Here is a 19359-nt window from a genome sequence, read left to right as displayed (position 1 = left end):
TTATCATAAATGCTGATTACATATCATTAGCTATCCCCACTTCCTTAACTTTATTTTACACAGTTGCAATTCTTATCAAAGTCCTTCTATTGGTTCTTTGAGGGTCCATCATCAAAGTCCAGTGTCCTTTTCAGGGGGCTATTCTTTGAGCCCTGCTTTTGATTAAGTACAGCAAGATTGTTTTGCTTAACTTCTACTGTTTCAGCCTTGCAGAGCTGAGTTGGCATCCTGCTTGCATTTTGCATGAATTCTGTTTGCCTAAGTTACATCCTTCATTTATTTCTGCTGTCCTTGGTAAGAAGTGTTGTTCCTTATCGAGTGAGTGAAATGCTGTTCTAGTGCCCTTATCAGGGGCTGTTCAGCCTGGAGAAAAGTTTGTGTGGAGATCTCAGAGCAGCCTTCCAGGATCTTATGGGGCCCTACAGGGAAGCTGGTAAGGGACTTTTTGTCAGGAACTGTAGTGACAGGACAAGAAGCAATCCGTAAAAATTGAAAAGGGAGGAATTCAAGTTAAATATTAGAAATTTTTTACTCTGAGGGTGGTGAAACACTGGAACAGGTTTCCTGGGGAGAAAATGGATACCCCAACCCTGGCAGTCTTCAACGACACATTGGATAATGCTTTGAGCAACCTGGTCGAGTGGGAGGTGTCCCTGCCCACAGCAGGAGAGGTTAGGACTGGATGACCTTTAAGGTCCATTTCCAACCCTTAACATTCTGTGATACCCACCGCATCCATTTCATGCGGGCATCTCTTGCTCAATCATGTTCCGCAGAATCCATCAGCTCTTAGAGCATGATGTGTGTTTAAGCCGAATGGATGGTTTAGTCCAACCCTGCCCCTCAGTTCTCACTCCTAGGGAGCATCAGGAGAAAAAGAAAATCCAAGAAAATCCAAACGAGCGGCATGGGGTGTTTGCAGGGGGCTGGCGTGTGAAGCCCCTTCCTGCCCCGCGGAGGCGATCTCCGCGGCCGTGCGGTTCTCCCGCGCCCAGAGACCCTTGGCTCCACACGCCCGCTTCCCCCTCCATCCCCGGCCCACCCCCTACACACGTGGAAGAGCGCCTCCCATTCATTGGGAGGTGCGGTGGGGCGGGCGCGCCCGCGCAGGAGGTCTAAAGCGGCAGCGGGGAGCGGGGGGTCGCGGCTGTGCTGCCTCGCCGCTTGCCCGAGCCCCCGGCTGGGTGAGTGTGGGACGGAGCGGGAGGGGGCCCCACGCGGCGCGTCCATTTTGCGGTGCGGTGCGGTGTGGCGGGCGCAGCGCTCTCAGGCCGCTCTCGGCCCGCAGCCGGCCCCGTGGCGCGACCCTGCCGGAGCGACCCCCTCCCCTCGCCTCGCCTGACCCTCACCCCCTTCCCTTTTTTTGCCTGTCTTCTCTGCGGTGCCAGCAGCGCAGGGAACGTGCTGAGCTGGAGGTGAAGGCCCAGGTGCCGTGGAGAGACCCCGGGCCGTGCCCCTGAGGGCCTTTCCAGGGTGACTCCCAGGGGGCTGCCATGCTGGGCTTTGCTTCCTTCGTCAAATTGCAAAAGAGACTTAGAATTTGCCGAGAATGCGGGTATCGCCCATAGGGCTCATAGCCAGGCCCGTATCCCAGGAGTTCTTGCAGCCTGCGGCTCCGAACATGCTCCTGTGAGCAGGACAGGGAATTCTCTCCATTTGGGCTGTCAGCGCTTTGCAGGCAGCTGCTCTGGCTCACATATGGGTCTTATCGTTTTTTGCATGTGTATGACTGTGGGTGGCAGATGGGGTGGAGCAAGAGGAACCCACTAAAAATCCTTAAGAGGAAATTTGTATGCAGCTAAGCCTGGAGAGAAAGATTTGGACTACATAGGAAATTGCTAGTTAGTTCTCTTGTCATCTGCTGGAAACCTTAGTTTTGGAGCAAGGTGATGTTTTTGTAGGTGCTGTATAGATTAGTGACAGAAGGGCAGTTGCAGCTCTACAGAGGCTGCTGATGTGGGCCGAAGAGCTGATGATGATGGTGCTGAGGGTTCCCGAGTTAGCTGGCTCGCTTGCCTGTGGTTATTTGCAAACGTTACTTTGCGCTTGAGCTACGACTGCCTGGTGAAGTCCAACATCAGCTGAACTAGTGGATAGCCTACCCTGCCTCCCTTTGCCCACCTCTGTGGACTCTGCTAAGCTGCGGGGACAAGTGTTGACGATGTGGTCACACATGGCGGTGCTGGTGTCATGTGGGACCCTCTGCAGTGGCGCAGCAATGCCTCTCGAAGCTGTTTGTTCACTTGCTGGTGCTTGACTGTCTCCCATCTCCAAGTTAGAGGCAAATACAATGAAAACTTGGAAAGAACAGGCACAATTTCATCTTTCTGGTCAGGTGCTCTATGGACTTCTGTCGCCTTCAGTGGCCATCTAGACATATTTTTTGGACAAGCTTTCCACGTAATGCAAAAGACTGTGTAATGGTACAGGGTCCTTAGCTGCAAGTGCTGACCCTGGCACAAAGCAGGAGTAAGCTTGTGCATTGCCGCAAGCTTTGAAAGTTACTTTACATTCAGTTACTTTCAAGTATCTTGCATTTTGAGTGATCTGACAGGGTCAGACCTTGACTGTGCTCCATCAAGTGCACACTTTAGATGGTCACGTTGGCTTTGAAATTGAGCCTTTTCTTGGGCAGGGGAGCCAATTGGTGTTTAGTCCCTGACTTATGCCATTTTGGTGATATTTGTGAAATTTTGAGTCTTGCTGCTTGTAGGACTGTGCTTAACAGTGAGGAGTGTGTTCAGAAGGCACTTCTTGCTTCCAGTAGGCTGTAGCAGAAACCCGAGGCCTGCTAGGCTTCTAATTGAGGCAGTTCAGTAGTGCATGTGGTTGAGATGCAATATGCTCTTGACTCCTTGCAATATTTTTTATAAACAGAAGGCATTATTTTAGAGAAGAAAAAGCTAGTAACTCTTTAACCAGTTACTGGAGAAACCAGTTCTAAGGTTATTGTTGAAAGATTTGTCACTCCCTCTTATTTTTTTTCCTTCTCTTTTCCCTTCGTTTTTTTTTCTTCCTCCTTTCTTCCTGTGTAATCTGTTGCCATGTGGCAGGAAGTGTTCATTCTCATGGTGGTGTGCCTGTGTGCTGTGTCTCTGCTTTCAGTTGTGTGACATGGCAAATGGTTGGATTTGGTCATCTTGGAGTCCTTTTCCAACCTTAACAACAACGTGATTCTGAGATGACAGGAACGAGTTCCAATCTAGCTGGTGTTGAGCACAGTTGCTGGCCTGGTGTGTGCAAGAGGGAGGGGGGGAAAAAGGAGTAGTGGGAAAAGAAGAAAAAGCAGATGGGAAAGAAGAGAGGGGGAAATATGGCTAGAGTGCAGGAGGGCAGGGGTCTTACTGCAATTACCGCCTCTACTACCTTCAGTTCACTCTTGATCTAGCAAGTTCCTCAACCTTGAGGACAGGTTAACTAGACTTCGGTAGCCTTTCAGAAATGTCACTTCCAATTGTATCCCAGCTTTAAGTGAATAGAAAACAAAGCGGTACGTTTAATTTTCTTCTCTTGACCCATATCTGTGATGCTAAAAGCATCGGTGTAGAGGGGGGCAGGAGGAAAAGAAAGTGAGTTACTTTGTCTGCAGATGTGCTGAGGAGATGCTGGCTTGATCCTGACGGGATTTATTGGCTCTGCCTTCCAGTGGTGACAAAGGCAGATGGGGATGCGGCGCAGCCCCTTTGCCGCTCCTGAAGGATGAGGTAGGAAATCCTGCTGACTTAACTCTGTATGAGGAGAAGCTGGTGCTACTGACCATCAGCACCATGAGGCTGTGTGGTGTGGGGAGCTGCTTCAGTGCTTCAGGCAGATTTGCTTGGGGTCAGCTGCAGTCAGTGCTGACCCAGAGTTAGTGATGCTAGCCGTAGTTTCATGTGAGAGTGCTGATGTAGGAGGTTTATTTGGATGTGTATGCAGCAGGAGTAATGCACTGTACAAGAAATTGTACTGTAATTTGATAAATGAACTGTTTCCTTAAGTTTAAGAATAGCTTGCTTTTGTCAGGTGACAAATTCTTAAAATAAACTAGTTGGAAAATGCATCATTGAGTTTGTAGAACAAGATTGTTTTGTTGAAGTGACTCTTTTATAAAGCAGTTTCAGCTAACAAAGTAAATAATGTGTTATATCTTTACAAAATATTCCAGAGGGAATTAGTTATCTGTGGTAACCAGAATGTAGTCTTCTATCATTAGGTTTCTGATTGAACTTTACTGGGGGTTGCACACTGCCTGATAGCTGGTTGATGACCCATGTGGTATAATCCCCTGGCAATGGGTGCTGCTGCATGCCACTGTATTTGTTTTTCTCACTCTAAAAGTACACAAAACAGGATGACCTGTAACACACGTGATGTGAAGAGTCTTACTGTTTGTCTCACATTGCAGGGACAGGCTGGTTTGCGTGCTTGTAGCTTCCAAAAGCCCTTGGGGAGGCCGTTGAGAAGAATAAAGCACTGGGCTGGTCTGGGTTGAAGTGCAGAAGTGCTGTACCGTTGTCTGTCTGTCTGTCCGTGCTGACCCCAGGTGCATTAGGCACGACTGTTCTGACTGTGCAGTTGGCTGGGAGAAAGGAGCAAAATGTTCTGGCACCAGAAGCAAAATGAAGGCACAGCAGCCAGAAGTCATGAGCTGGATGTTGGATTAGGGTGGAGGTGCTGTTGGGGTTTTGGAAGTGAGAACTTCTGTGAGATGGGAGCAGAAATTTGGCTTCTAGCAGCTTTGTAGTTCAGGAAGGGTACCAACACAAGCAATACAGTGAAAAGTGTAACAGCTTTGTAACTGGAAAAGAGCTGAAGAGAAATGCTTATACTTTGCTCTGGAAGTGCTAGGATCAGTACTTGGACAGTCCTGAAATCCCAAGGTTTTCTCCAGAAAACACTATTATTTTTGAGAAAAGCAAGAACAAGCAGGAGTTGTTGCTCTTGTGAGAAAAGTGCATGTCTGAGTTGTTAAAACCCCTACGACTATTCAAAGACTTTCACCATCCTTTTATTAAGTGTCCACAGAAAGACCAGTCAGAATTCATCAAGATGTTTCTGCTTCAGCTGGGTCTGGGTGCAGTCCTGTCTTCTGTCTCGTGCATCTGTCTGGTGGAGTTTTTGTAGATGTTTGCTGGAGTCGTGCAGTCACTACTGCGCTAGTAATAGTTACTGGGGAAAGCAGGTACCTCTGGAGGGCCATAGCTCCTCTCTTTCCTCCAAAGGGAAAAAGTTCATGCCTTGAGGTGCCTGTCTTAGCCTGTTGGTTACAGAGGGGGGTCCTGTGTCTGCTTTGGAGTGGGCTGAAGCTAGTCAAGAGAAATCCTATCCCTCATAACCTGGTTGGCATGTTCAGAAACATGGATGATCCCCCAAAAAAACTCATACAAGTGATGAAGCCTCACTGTTGTGCTTTGGCTGCTCCAGACAAGCCGTCACAGATGTTGCAGCGTTTTTGAACCTGTTTTTTTCTTCAAAGGAAATACCTGGAGAGCAGAGCAGCATGGTGTTGGGCACCATCAAAAACACAACAGCAGTGCTTTACTTTTCATGCTCCTGTTCAGGCCCTTAGGGGAAAATGGTAATTATCATTTGTTTCATTTACTTTGCTTTAAAACCACCTATTTTCTTTAGGAAGTCCTAGCGCAGGGGAGCTAAGCAGAATATTTACAGCCAGTTGTTTGTTTCCTTCTTGCTGTCACGTAAAGCACCTTGCAGCAGCAGAACTTCTTATACTTCAAAGTTTCTTGTTCTAGGTAAGTGACATGGGGAGAGATGGCACTGTACATCTTCTGAGAGGTGTTGCATTATACATTTCACCACACTTCTCCAAGACTGTCATATCTAGGTCTCTGTCTATTCCCTCAGTTCCATAAACGTAATTAGGAATGATTTCCTTTGATGCCAGAATGATGATGTGGAAAAATATAACGTTGTTTTAACAAGTTGAGCAGACTGGATTATATTAGTAATTTTTCTCCCAATAAAAAGTGTATACTTACTCCAAACACTGCATTTTGCTGTTAGGGACACAATCATTTTTACGAATAGCAGTGTAACTTCCCGTGACAGGACTATGTGCTGGGTGGCTTCACTTACCTCTGTTACTGGGTTGCAGGAGCATTTTTTGGGGCAGACCAGGCTTCTGCATGAAAGGCAGGGAGATGCAGGTGGGGCAATTCTAATACATTCAGAAAACTGAGTAAGATTTTAGCCTACAGATTTGATCACTACTAGACTGGAGGGGTTGAATAAAAAGTAGATTACAGATCTGGTTTTTTTTTGCTCACAGGATTTAATTACTGCTCTAAGTTGACTTGTGCTTCCAAGGGAGCCTCAACAAGCTTTCTTCATAGAGACATGTGGGTTGCAAGACCTGGTTTTCTGCCACACAGATGACAAAATGAACTGTTAGGGTGTCTACAAGGTAATGCTTGTCCTTGTACAAACCAGGCAGCTGCATGGTCTTTTGCAGTGGCTTCATGTCTAGGTTTTCAGGCCAAGTCTGCCAAGTTTTTGCATTTCTTACCTCCTGGTATCGCTGTATCACAATGACCCGCTGTCACTGCTCCTTCAGCTGTCACATCCAGCAGCTTTCTGCCCAAACCCCTCTTGGGGCTGGCCAGCGTGCAGGATCCTTCTGTGTGACACTGGCAGCAGTGAGATGTGAAATACATGGTCGTGGTCTGGCCCCCAGTTTGGCTGGTCAGTGTCATCTTTGATTTTTGAGGGGAAAAGCCCCTTAGAATCCACAAACTTTAGCAAGTCTTGCTTTGATCCAAAAAAGGAGCGGGAAGTCTTTTGTCATGCTTTTGGTAGAAGTTCTGAGATAAATATGAAAGATGCTGTGTTTGTATGCCTCTTTTCCCCAGTCCTTCCCTATATCAGCAGCCTTGCAGCCATGATTGTTTGGCTTAGGTGGAGACAAAAGTCTACTTAAACAACAGCTTTTCTGTTCTGGAGCAGGAGAAAGCTGAATGGTGAACGTGTGCCTAAGAAAAGAGTATTTACCCAAAGCAAAAAATCCTCCACACCTACCTCACTGTGAAATTTATTCCACATCAGTGTTCTAGCACTTTTCTGATGAGATTTATTAAAGTAGAATATATCAAAACTAGGTTGTATGTGGAAACAGTAATGGTTGGTTACCCCACTGACATACGAATCAAACATGATGCTTGTATGATTTGCCATATTCTGTACTTAATTTAGACTTAAATCCTGAAAGATGCAGTTTTCCAAGGTATTTTGTTGTAAGTCACTCAGTTTAGGCTGTGAAGTCTTGGCAGTGATGGCTTGTGGAATAGTATACAAAACACCTTTGAGACTGAATTTTTTTCCACATAGCCCTATACTTTATCTCCTCTGCTCCACCTCCTTGCACCATCCTCGGCTCCTGTTTTTCTGTGTGTGTGTGTCTAGGCTTCACTGCTGTAGGCATGTCCTGTAGACGTAGCAGCCAGATGTTGTGACTGACCTGCACAATGCACAACCAAGTCCCATCCTAAAAGGACAGTCCCTGGTGAGGCACGTGTCATGGGCTGGCAGGGAAGGGGAGACGTTTACTGGCCCAACAAGATGGAACATTGCCATATCCCAGTTACCCTGGGAGTGTGGCCACACCGTTGGTGCTCAGCATGCCCCTCAATTGGGCTACCCAGGCTGCCTCATTTAGGGCTTCCTGGTGTGGGAGCTTCTCCTGCTGTTCCAAGGCAGCTGAGGCATTGGTGCATCCAAGTCATGCTCTGTTGTCTCATTCAGCACTGAGTGACCCTGGTCAGTGGGGTGGGTCTGGTCAGTGAGCAGTACTAGTTGGATCAGGTGGTAGTATTCAGTCATTGCTTTCATTCCAGTGTGCGTCAGGGCACTGCGTGTTAGGGGAACGCCTTTCTGGAGAACTTGACAGTAGGAATTACTTGGAAGGGGCACCTGGGGAACTGCAGACATGCAACAGCGTCTCTGCTGCAGGAGAGCATGTGTCTGCTGCACACACCTGCCTAGCAAGGGGTGTGAAGTGCTTGTCTGTGCCTGCAGTGATGAGCACGTGATGCTTGCAGGGAGCTGATCCCTCCCCAGCCCTTGAATTATGGCTGGAATGTGGGAATACTGAATCGAAAAGCAAACATTTTAACTCCTTTCACAGTCAGTGTCTCTTTTGTATGGTGTAAATCATAGTTGCAAAAAGTTTTAGTATTAGGTCTGTAGTCATGCAAGTGCTCTCAGAAGGCTGTAATATATTTTTTTTAATTCAGCTGGTGTGCTCAATGAGAAATTACCTTCAGTTTCTTCAAAAAAGGGAAGTTTTTCTTAATTGTTCCACTGTGTTGAGTCACCCTTCAACAGCCACACCAGGGTGCAGAGTTGGCAGGTCTCACTTGGAATTCTGCATGAGGCAAGCCCTTGAACGCCTGCAAACCAGTGGAAAAACTCCTAAATTAACAAAAATGTATTCTAATTACTTTGCTAATGACTTAGTTTTGATTGCAGGAGCCTAAAGGAGTGATGTAGTGTATTTTGAATTTTCATAGAATCCTAGAATGGTTTGGATTGGAAGGAACCTTTGAAGTTCCATGCAGTACAATCCACCTGCCATGAGGTTATTCATCCTGACTCTAAATGCTTAATTGGCATACACAGTTACCCAGGGATAGCAAAACCTTTCTCAGAAGCCTACAATCACCTTGGCATAAGGCAAGGAGCCCCGTGACTTGACCACATACAATTTCTGTTCCCCTTCCTCCCTGAATGAGTGTGTCCAGCTCAGGCTGAGTACTCCCTTATGTGAGCCATTCCTCTGAAGTTTGTTACAGAGCGTTTCCTCTGAAAAAGATATTCAAACTCTTCCATCTCATTGACAGAAACACCACTCCTGCTTTCCCAGCAAGGGAAAGGGATCTTTTGCTTCAGTTCTGTACCCTTTATGGTAATGGAGGAAGTTTTTAATTGGGACAGCATTTTTTAAATTGGGACAGTTTTTTAATTGGTTCAGCAGTGCTGGGAGCGTGCCTGTTTGAGAAGCATCTGATCTGCAGACATGCTGTTGCACAGGGGTGGCCACAGGTCCGTGGCCCAGCCTGTCACTCAGGCAGGATGCTCATGGGTCACTTGGCAGGGGTGACCAGGATCTGCAGCTGCCTAGTGGTCCTGCCTCCAGCTGGAGCTGCCACTGCTCTCCATGACCTAGCTGCTGGCCTCTGCCGGTTCCCTGCTGCTCAGGGATGTAGCAAAGTCCAAGTGTTTACACCCACTTTGATCTGCCCCTTGTCTGCACCTGAAAGTCCCAACTTGGCTCTGCCCTTCGTTCCTGGTAAAAATAATGGTGTTTGGGGAAGTCTTCTCTTTTCTTTCTTCTGTCAGTCTGATTGGATGTGTCCCATGTCTGTACAGGATACTTTTTGTTCTGCATGAAGGTTGGGGCTCTTAATGTTTTGTTTGTTTCCCCAGTATTGTTTTAATAACAAACCAACTTCTGTTGCTGTCTGACTTACTTCCTTATCCCCTACGGGACATTTCCCACCTTCTTCCAAGCACTGGTTTATGCTGAATGACATGGCCAGGGCTTTTGGCTAAGCAAAGTTCTGTCTTCATTTTATCTGGGTTTAACCTGACAGAAGCTCACTTATTTAATATTGTTTCCCAGAGCATTATTTTTTTTCTGTTCAATACCAAGGCTGAGTCCCTGGCAGATTATGGACGATGGGTTGTTTCAAGAGAATTGCTGCCAGTCTGTCTCAGGCTTTCATTTGGGAAGTTTAATTATCAGTGGAGATCCCCTTTGGTGTTATGACAAATTGAGGGAGTTAAATCAAGCAATTTTCTTGCGAGGTGTAATTTGAAGTCATGCTGAGGGATTGTTTGAGGAGACTGTACTAGACCTGATGGGAGACTTTTCAGTTAGGTGCTTTTTCTTCAGAAAATAGTGATTCATGTAATTAGAGAGGTGTGATGCCCTTTAATGGCTAGGCAGGAAGACATTTCCTTAACTTTTTTATTTCTGAGGAGCACATTTCTGTGGATGGCAAATGTGCTGCTGTCCTCCTCAAAACATCCGGGTGCTGTTTTGAGCTGACAGGACGTTACCAGCTGAAATTTGAGGTGTGGGCTAAAAGGGCTGAGGGCACTGCTGGCACCTTTCACTGGATGGTGCTTCTCGGATGGGCATCTCTCCTGGGAAGTGTCACATCCTTCTCTTCTGCCCTGGCTGCTGTTTGTGGTGGCCTGCCATTTGGTCAGCTGGAGTCACAGTGCTGAGTTTGTTGCAGTGGTGGTGGTGTTCAGGTGATTCCCCAGGTGGTTATTCTGGTACAGCTATGGATGATAGGCAGTAGCTGGGGAGAGGAAGATCTGGTTTCATGATGTAGCCCTGCCAAAACAAACGTTATCTGGCTGCTCCTGTTTTCCCTGTTTTGAGGTAAGGTGCACTATACTCAGTTAGAGTTTAAAAGGTGTTTTTCTAACTTGGTTTTGCAACACTTGGATGGTGGAGATCTGATATTGTACTCTGTCCCAGCCTTCCATTGTGCCCCCAGTTGGAAAGTGATTGGAGCATCAAATTCCCCACTGCAAATGAAGCATGATATGGTGTGTGTTTCTGCAGTCGGGGAATTAGTTTTAATACAAACTTTTCCCTGTTGAATGGCTTACTGTGTGACATGTGTGATGATAATCACAGCTGGAGCTTTGTGCAGAAGAAAGGGTGTCACAATTTCTATTTTGGAGGTTTTGAAGCTTAAATTCTGAGTGTTCGAAGTACTCTTCTCATGACTTCCACTGCAGGAACCTCCCTCCTTTTGTCAAAAATAACTTCTCATTTCAAAATGGATTTTGTGTATCATCACAAATAACCCAGACTGACTTTTCTGCAGATACTGAGACAAAACCAAAGTTTGCCTGCTTTGAAATTTTGGGGAAGTTGAGAATTGCTATCTGAACTTGTGCAAAAGGATGGTCTTTGCCATCTTGGAAGTTGTGCTGGGATGAGAGGATTTTCTGACCTTGGTACAGCCAGTAGCCATGGCAGTTTGGAAAGCAGTTGAGTGAGCTGCAGCACCCTGGTGTTTGCCCATGGTGGTAACTGAGCACTGTCTTCATGTCCAGTGGGACGTGGTGGTCGCCTTTCAGTAATTGGTTGTTGGTCAGTGGTGGTATAGGGATTATAAAAAGCACCTCACTGCACCTTTTCCAATGGAAGAAATCCTCCAGGTCTATGAGACACCCGGAGAGGAGTGGGCGATGCTGCTTTGAAAAGGTTCCTAATACTCAGGAGATTGAAGAGCAGAAAGCTGCAGCATGCCCAGCTGTCTGTGACAATGGGCTGGTCCCCCAGCGCCTCCTCCCCGGTGGTGTTAAAGGATCTGCTCAACAAAGGAGGGTAATATGATCCCCTTCAGACAGGCAGTGTGCCTTTAAGCACGTGAAAAAGATTGGGTTTTGTGTACACTGCACACCCACTCCTGTGCATGCCTCTCTGTTTAATGTGTTGTTTGTATTTAACTGCTTGGCTCCTTTCCTCTGAGTGACAAATGCCTTGCTAGTGGCTGATCTTGATTTTTAATGACAAAATTGGCAAAGAATTTAACATTATTGTCCGTATATGTATATAAGTATATACACTCAAATGTAATCTAGATTAATGTATATTGAGATATATGCATACATTTGCACACATATTTAAAAAATAATAATAATCAATAAGGGAACAAATTTACCAGCTCATAGACAATACCTTCCTTTTCCAGTTAAAATACTTCAACAAGACAACATCTCCTCACACACAATGAAACAAATGCAAAGGATTGCAGCTACTTTGGTGGTTTTGGCTTGGACTCCCTGCCATTGCTGCTGCTATAGTGAGATAACTTCCAGCTTTGCATAATGCTTGGTCATGCCTTTGCTTTCACTGGCCTTTTTGCTGGTGGCTGCATCTGCAAATGACTGCAGTTGAAGTCTGAGTTGGTCCTCAGCATTTGTCTCAAGTGTATCTTCCCTAAACTGTCTGCCCTCTCCAGCACAGCTGATGGGGACACTTGCAGCTGCTTCAGGGACACAGCCAGATGCAGCTTAGGGTTTGATGCCACATCCTTTGCTTCTGTTTCTAAAAGTCTAGAGACAGGTGCTCAAATATCTGTTGGGAAGGCTCAGCATCTTGTGTAGTCATCTTGCCTCTGCTCTATTGCTTGTTGCAGAGTAACATAAAATACTGGAGTTTTCCAAGGCAGGACATTTTGGAAGGATGTAGCTGACACAATTCTTGCTTGAAACTGGAATGGATCACACCCAGGACTGATGTGCCTTGGTGATTCGGTTTTCTCACTGATGCTTCAGAAAGCATTCAGGAGATGTAGTTTGGTCCCTTACTTTATGATCTTTTGCTTTTAGGAGTCTATAGTCAAATCTGACACCCCAAAAATATCTGTAATGCTAACAGCAGTAGTAGGAATTGAGGTTCCCCACCTCTTTTCCCTCTGTAGGACTTCTGTGTGAATGATGCTGTCTTGGAAATGGAAACAGCAAAACCAGCCTTTGGAAAGGGCTCCCAAAGGGGTTTGTTACCTATGTATTGATCAACTAGTTGGCATCATCACTACATGCTTGTTTGGGGACCATGTTTGCACAAAAATACAGGGTGTAAACCGTTCTACATTGTCAAATATACCAGCACCAAGGCAAGCTCTTTGTTCTGCAGATTTGCAGCAGTGATTATACAGTTGTATGAGGGATATTTCTCCTCAGCATTCTTTTGGTCTTCAACAGATGTCAGATTGTCCACGGGACATGACTTTGCTGTGAGAGAAGGGTACTGATGGCAGTAGACAGTTCCATGTGTTTCAAAATGGATATAAGCATGTGTGGGACAATGTTGAATGAGGATTTCAGCTCACTTGTCCTTCAAGGAGATGTCTGGGGACTTTGTTGGAATTGCAGCAAGATTAGGCTTAGGTTTACTTTTATCCTTAGTAGAAAACTCCTTGTTCTGCTTAATCAGCTTTAATTTTATGCTCTTCTGCAAATTGGAGAAGAAAATTCTCAGGACCAGCAGTGCCTTGAAGTAGGTAAGGGGTGGTGTTTCAGAAGCTGAAACAACTTGTAACTCTTGAGGAAATGATAGTATTGCTTATGTAAAATGGTGCCCTGTCAGTTTATTTTTACACATGGTGTTTTATGTTTAGCTGGACAGATATTTATTTTGGTTTACTTCTTGCTGTCAAGCACATGGCAGATTGCTTATTTTCTTACAGGTTTGAGAAATGGGGAAGGAAATCTATCAACCTGATATAATAGGTACGTTAACTGTTAGATAAAAGGAGGAAGAATATCTTATTTTATTTAAAAATACAATAGAGTCAAGACACAAAAAGTTGGACAGGGAACAAAAGTAATAAACATAAAATGCACTGTAAATAAAACACTAGTAGCAGTTGGACTATTGAAGTTGGTGGGAGCTTTGCCATTGACTTTGGTGCGACAGGATTCACCCAAGGATGTGGCCCCTGGCCTGGGGTCCACCCTGCTAGGCTACCTGGGTGTGTCCTTGCTTCCCACCAGTCCCAAAGACCTCAGCTCCAGCCAGAACATGGAGATACCCAAAGGCTTGGGCTGAAACCATTTCTTACCCAGGGTCTGAGTGGCTGGGACTTGCAGCTCAGTGCTTCTCATCAGAGAAACCAGAGCTAAGCATGTGCAGAACAAAACTTATCTATATTCATTCAGATTCAAGTTTCCTCAGCTTGAAGGTGGTTAGGTACCATCTGGAAACATTTCTGGTACAATTTATATTGTTTTATGTTATTAGGACTGCATTATGCCACAGGAATACTGGCTGTGCATTCAAAAAAAAGGCTCATCTTTTCAAGTGAGGCTGGGGATGGAACCAGCCCAGAACAAAGGGTCACTTCAAAGTCAAGGATGACTGTTTCAGAAGGCGAAATCACAGCTGGATCCAACTTCTAAGGACGGGAAAAATCATAATCTCTGCCAAAATCACCCTTTGATACACTTGCAAAGATAAGAAATGATACGCAGAAGGTTTTGGGCAGAGGTGTAATGACTCTGTACTGCATCCTGCAAAACCAAAAGATCGTTCTCCTGCAAAAAATCCCACTTGTCTTCACTGAAGGTCTCTTTGTTAAGTGACAGTGAATATAATTGAAAGTAAAAGGTTGATTTGGTACCTGCTGTTTCAAAAGCAAAGAAAACATGTAAGAGATGCTTGGGTGGTGATCAGTGGTGCCTTTGAGATGAATGACAGTGCTCTGTGTGAGGGCCACAGAAGATGGCTGCATTGCAGGCTCCCTGTTTGTTACCTGCAGGCTATAGGAAGTATTCTATTCACAGCAGAGATGTTCAGACTTTGACATATTTTTTGTGAAAGAGGCAGTTGATATCTTAATCTGGAGTTCACCTGGAAGAGCACTGTCTGCTGGCATTAAGCCAATTGCAGGATGTTGATCCTAATTTCCAGGTCTGTCATAATTAAATAGCCCCTCTTCTAAGCAAATTATTCATAAAAAGCAGTTCTGCTTTATTCTTGATGGCCATAGTACAGCTGTGCACACCTGTGGATAGGCCCAAGGGAGCTTCCAAATGAAATTGCTTTGAAGTATATTTCTTCTGGGACACTCTTGAGTGAATTATAAACTTGAAATAATTCACTAGGTTATTTTTTTAGTGAATAAATTGTATGTCCCCCTGCCCCCTAGGACCTTGACAAGTTCTCTGGTCCTCCATCTCTGCACCAAAGGTCTGTTCCTCTCCTGGGGACGTTTCCCCTCCCCAGCCCTGTTTTTTACCAAGGAAGTGATTTCTCATGATGTATATGTCTGTGACAAGGCATGAAATTGGGGACCAGTTACTCCTTCATTTTCAGTGCAGAATTAAAACCACTATGTTATGTTTGTTTTGCAGGATTTGTTAAGGTAGATGGCTGTGTAGGAAGTAAAAGGTCTACCATGTTGTTGGCATTCTAGAAAGCAACAGAATTCATTGGAGACACTGCAGTACCACAGTCTTCTCATCTATTTAACCCACTTCAAAGTTTGTGGCTGCCCTGTCCCAGCTTTAGGGAGGTGGGCAATTGTCCAGCCAAAAGCAATCCTGGCTGACATGGATTTTGGTAAGGCTCAGGTGAAAAGGAGATTGAGTGAACAATCTGACATGAATGCATTTAGGTAAAGACTTAGATGTGTCTTCCTGCTGAAGGGAGAAGATATTTTTCCCTCTCTGCATGTGTTGAGAACTCCCATGGTTAATGAAACAAGATTTTTGTGAATTGGCCTAAAACCTGCTTTTCTTTATTTGTCTAAATCCATGTCTGTTGGGAGCATGTTTGAGAGCTGTTGGTGGGGTACAATTCCTGACACAGTGGGCCTTATAAATCCCCAGCCCTGTTCCTGCAATTGTAATTACTTTCTCATAGTAGGGGAGTTAGTGTATAGCCAAGAGAAAGGGATTTAAGCCAGGATTTATGACGGATGTCTTGAAAAAGTGAAGAGGATTTTTGGTTTTGTAGTTGATGCTGTGGTAACAGAATTGAAGCATGGATTTAATAGTTGCCTCAGTTAATTAAGTTTCTTAGCATGTATTTTCCCACCTATTACACTAGATTTTAACTGGAGCTGATGAAGTACCAGTCTCACTGAACTGTACTGTAAATTGCATTTAGGAGTATTTTTTCCTGCATGTTATTCTCAGCATAGTATTGATGTCTGTGTGCAGTGTGTACTGCTGAAAAATACGTGTTTCAATCCAGCATTGCATTGAAATAAAATAACCTTTTTCCTTTTCCATAATTAATGAGGAAACATTTTTGAAGCCCTGTTGTTGAAGCCTGCTAAATGGTGCAGTGTGGGTATCAGGTTGGGGCTCTTGGAGCTGGAGGATGCAGTCTGAGATGGAAGATGGGGTTCATCCCTGTAGGCTGTGGGCACACAGCTGGGGGATTTGTAGAGCAAAGCAGAGAAAATCTGATAGTCTGCACAACGCATTTTACAGAGGAGGTTGTCCTGGAGTAGCTATTCCCTCAGGCTATCAGGTTGAGAGGTGTTATGTACATCCCTGCAGCGTCCTCAGGTTTAGATTCATCCCAGTAATACAGGGTTTGTGCACTCCACAAGCTCTCTGCAATGTGAACCAGTGTGTGGTAGATGGGGAAGCTGGAACATTCACTTTTAAAATACTCTCCTGCCCAGAACAGGAAAACCTGTCTGAAATCTGAGAGACAAAATTGGCATTTTTGTTTTGCCCACTTGTGTGTGGGCACTGAGTGACTGTGGAACAGGGTGGGAGCTAGACTGGAGTATTGCCTCTCTCCTGGGATTGCACAGGGTTTGCAGCGTGACTGAGAGTTGGAAGCAGAACTTTGGTGTTGTTTATTTTAAATCCCCACGGTAGGTCTAGATAAAATGCCAAAGGAGACATTTCACCCTGTAAAAAGGTGGAAAATGGGAAATTTGATTTGCTGAAATGTACGAAGGCTGTAGCACTGTACCTATGCAGTGATGCTGATGTAGAAGGGTATTCTGGTCTGGATAATTATGGCAGCATCTTTCTTGCAGGCCAAACAGGAAGATGGATTGTCAAAAAATCACCAATTTTGGAAACCAGCTTCTTCGTCGGAAAAATGTGGACTGCTCTCGAGAAGACAGTCGCCTCTCGCGATGCCTTAACACGTTTGACTTGGTGGCTCTGGGTGTAGGCAGCACTTTGGGGGCAGGTGTCTATGTACTGGCCGGGGCTGTGGCACGGGAGAACGCAGGACCTGCCATCGTCATCTCCTTCTTGATTGCCGCCTTGGCTTCCGTGCTGGCCGGACTCTGCTATGGGGAATTCGGTGCTAGAGTTCCTAAGACGGGATCAGCTTATCTCTACAGCTACGTGACTGTGGGTGAGCTGTGGGCCTTCATCACAGGCTGGAACCTCATCCTCTCCTATGTTATTGGTAAGTGTGGTGGGTGTGCTGCAAGAGCCTAGCTTCCCTTCAAGGTGGCAGCCTGGTCTGTAGGGTCACGCTTCTTTTCTGGTCACGCCTGTGTTACTGTTACAAAATAGATGCTTCACTCTTGCGCTCTCCAGGATTTCAGGACTCATCAGTGGGATGCGTTTTTGATGGCTTCTGTGCTGCTGGCTGAGGGCTTATTGCTGCTGGGAATTCCTTGAATCTCCACCTCGTCCCTCTGGCATCCCCTGGCTTCTGCACACTTGTTAGGGTGTCCTCTCTGCTGAGAAAAGAGCTGTTCACGGAAAGATGCTTTTATACAGTGTCTGTACTCACAGTTGATCAAGGATTAATTCTGGTCCCTTTAGGATCTATTTAAAGTATCTGGAGATAAGAGTTTTGTCTTGTGAAGTGCTGCAGAATTAATCTTGAGATGATCTGCAGGTTCAGAGTCTCTGGAAAATACAGACCAAATCCCTCCTAAGCCCTTGACTCCCACTAGGAGAGGCCCTGGCTCAAGCTCAGAGCATGTGCTGTGCAACTCAGCTGATGCATTAAAACTAAGCCACACTTTGCTAATTAAGGATTTGTGTCTTTTCAAGCACATTCTGGGCAGGCTGCTTGTTATCACACCTCTAAGGCTGCAACAGACTCGCCAGTTGAGACTGAAAGCTTGCTAGTTAAACTGAAAACCAACTGTTTGCTAAATTACTAAAGGGAGTTGGTTTTTTTAAATGCATTTTATGGGATTTGTAAGCATTACCTCGGAATTTAGTTTCCATGGTGCTTGGAGGGTAAGATCATATCAAGAACAACATAGTGGCATAGCAGCTGTCTGTCTGAGATCATGCTGGCTTTCCTCTGTGTGTTACCTGAAATATTTTTCTCCTCTTCTCCTTCTTCTTAAAAAAAAAAGAAAGAGAGAAGATGAAAAACCAGAGCCAATTAAACTCCTCTCCTTAAGAAATTTGAGTCCTGTAGCTATTTTGTGAATTACATTCACTGCAAGGAGTAGATAAAAACAATTTTTTAAAAAGTAAGTGTTTAATTTCTTCCACACTTCTACAATGGACTCTGCTTGGGCTACACGTAGAAAAATTGAACAGACTTCTTGGTAATTTTTCTTCTGTTCCAGAAAGGTAATGATAAATCGTCTCCTTCATGCCCTTCATCTAGTTGGTTTTGGGGCCATTCCTACCATGATACTGGACGACCAAAATGAGTGACATAGCCGTGGTTGCTGCCCCAAAACCTGATTCTGCAAATGCACAATGAAAAGTTTTGCCTACTGAATGTTCTACTCCGAGGATCTGGGCTCAGAGTGGTATTTCCAAGATTTTTTTTCCCCTCTCATACTGGATTTTGAACAACTGTCGCAGTTCTTGTTTCAGAGTTGACTGCTCAGTGTATTGTCACAGGGCAGGAAATTCAATTAAAAATAAGTAGATACAATCCATGAATGTGTTCAAATACAACTTCCGTACTTTTATTTCAGTCCTGTGTCAAGAATGTGTATTTGCAAACTGTCTTTCTCATAATTTGTGAGAAAGGGTGGCTAAGGTGGAAAAACACTGGGGGAGGATATGAGGTGTAGGAGGTCCCTTTATCTTGCCCAGCTTTTCTCTCAGAGCTAATTGCCCCTCTTGAGAGCAAGGACAACTCCCAGCAGCTTCTGGGGCGTTGAGGAGAAAGATATGTTGGCTGCCACTGTTAGGCCCCAATCAGCTCTATCAATGAGACTTTTGAAAGTGTTTATAATGGTTCCTGTACTCTGAGTTAGACACACGGGAGAAATACTGACCAGATAATCTCAAGAGGTCAAAACAACACAAAAGTTTACTGGCAAACTTCTGAAAAATTAGGAGACTTTGGCTAAAGACTTACTACAACATCTGATCAAGAACACTTCTCACAGCATTAATTTAGCCCATCCAACTTGACAAACTTTACACCTGTTAGTTACTCAAAATCTTCCAAGAAGAGGGAATTAGAAGAAGGAGTGAAAGACAGAGAGGATATGGAAAAGCACACAGAGCTCCCAATGCCTGGGTTCCAGCAGTGTTCAGATACAAGCTCCAAGAGGAAGGTAGGGTCAAGATATGCTGCACTCATGCTCAGCCATAAAAACCCCTGGGCCTTTGTGGGCCCTTCACCCAGGTGGGACTTCTGGTCATTTGGCCTCTCAGGAGCTGGGTTAGGCAGAGTAGAGCCCTGCCCCTGGTGTGCCAGTGCAGTGCTGGAATAGAGGCTGGGGGCTGTGGGGACGGGGCACTGCCTCACCGGGGTAAAGCTTCACCTGCTCACTCACACACACAGGCATCCCTAAATGTCTCGGGATGTCAGTCTCTGACAGGCACTTCAGAGCCAGGGCTTGAAAGGGACAGGAAGCTGGTTTTTTTCTTAATCTTGCAGAGAAAATGCCAAGCAGTGCATCAAAAATGTGCATC

General features: G+C 45.3%; 1 protein-coding gene across 4 annotated transcripts in view; it reads left to right on the top strand.

Moving 5' to 3' along the window:
* Positions 1–1025: 1025 nt before the first annotated feature.
* SLC7A1 (solute carrier family 7 member 1) overlaps positions 1026–19359 on the top strand; it is a 35523-nt gene continuing 17189 nt past the window's right edge. The window contains exons 1-3 of one of the 4 annotated variants that reach the window (XM_026790609.2): positions 1062–1184; positions 5459–5560; positions 16533–16915. In XM_026790609.2, the coding sequence (XP_026646410.1) occupies positions 16546–16915 (370 nt within the window). In that variant the 5' untranslated portion in view covers positions 1062–1184; positions 5459–5560; positions 16533–16545. Of the gene's footprint in view, positions 1185–5458; positions 5561–13009; positions 13032–16532; positions 16916–19359 lie in introns of those variants that run through there. The other 3 variants (XM_005482487.4, XM_026790611.2, XM_026790610.2) reach the window with 3 other exon arrangements.

Source organism: Zonotrichia albicollis, chromosome 2 (assembly GCF_047830755.1).
Source record: "Zonotrichia albicollis isolate bZonAlb1 chromosome 2, bZonAlb1.hap1, whole genome shotgun sequence".
Taxonomy (NCBI): Eukaryota; Metazoa; Chordata; class Aves; order Passeriformes; family Passerellidae; genus Zonotrichia; species Zonotrichia albicollis.
This window is presented reverse-complemented; position numbering and strand designations above follow the sequence as displayed.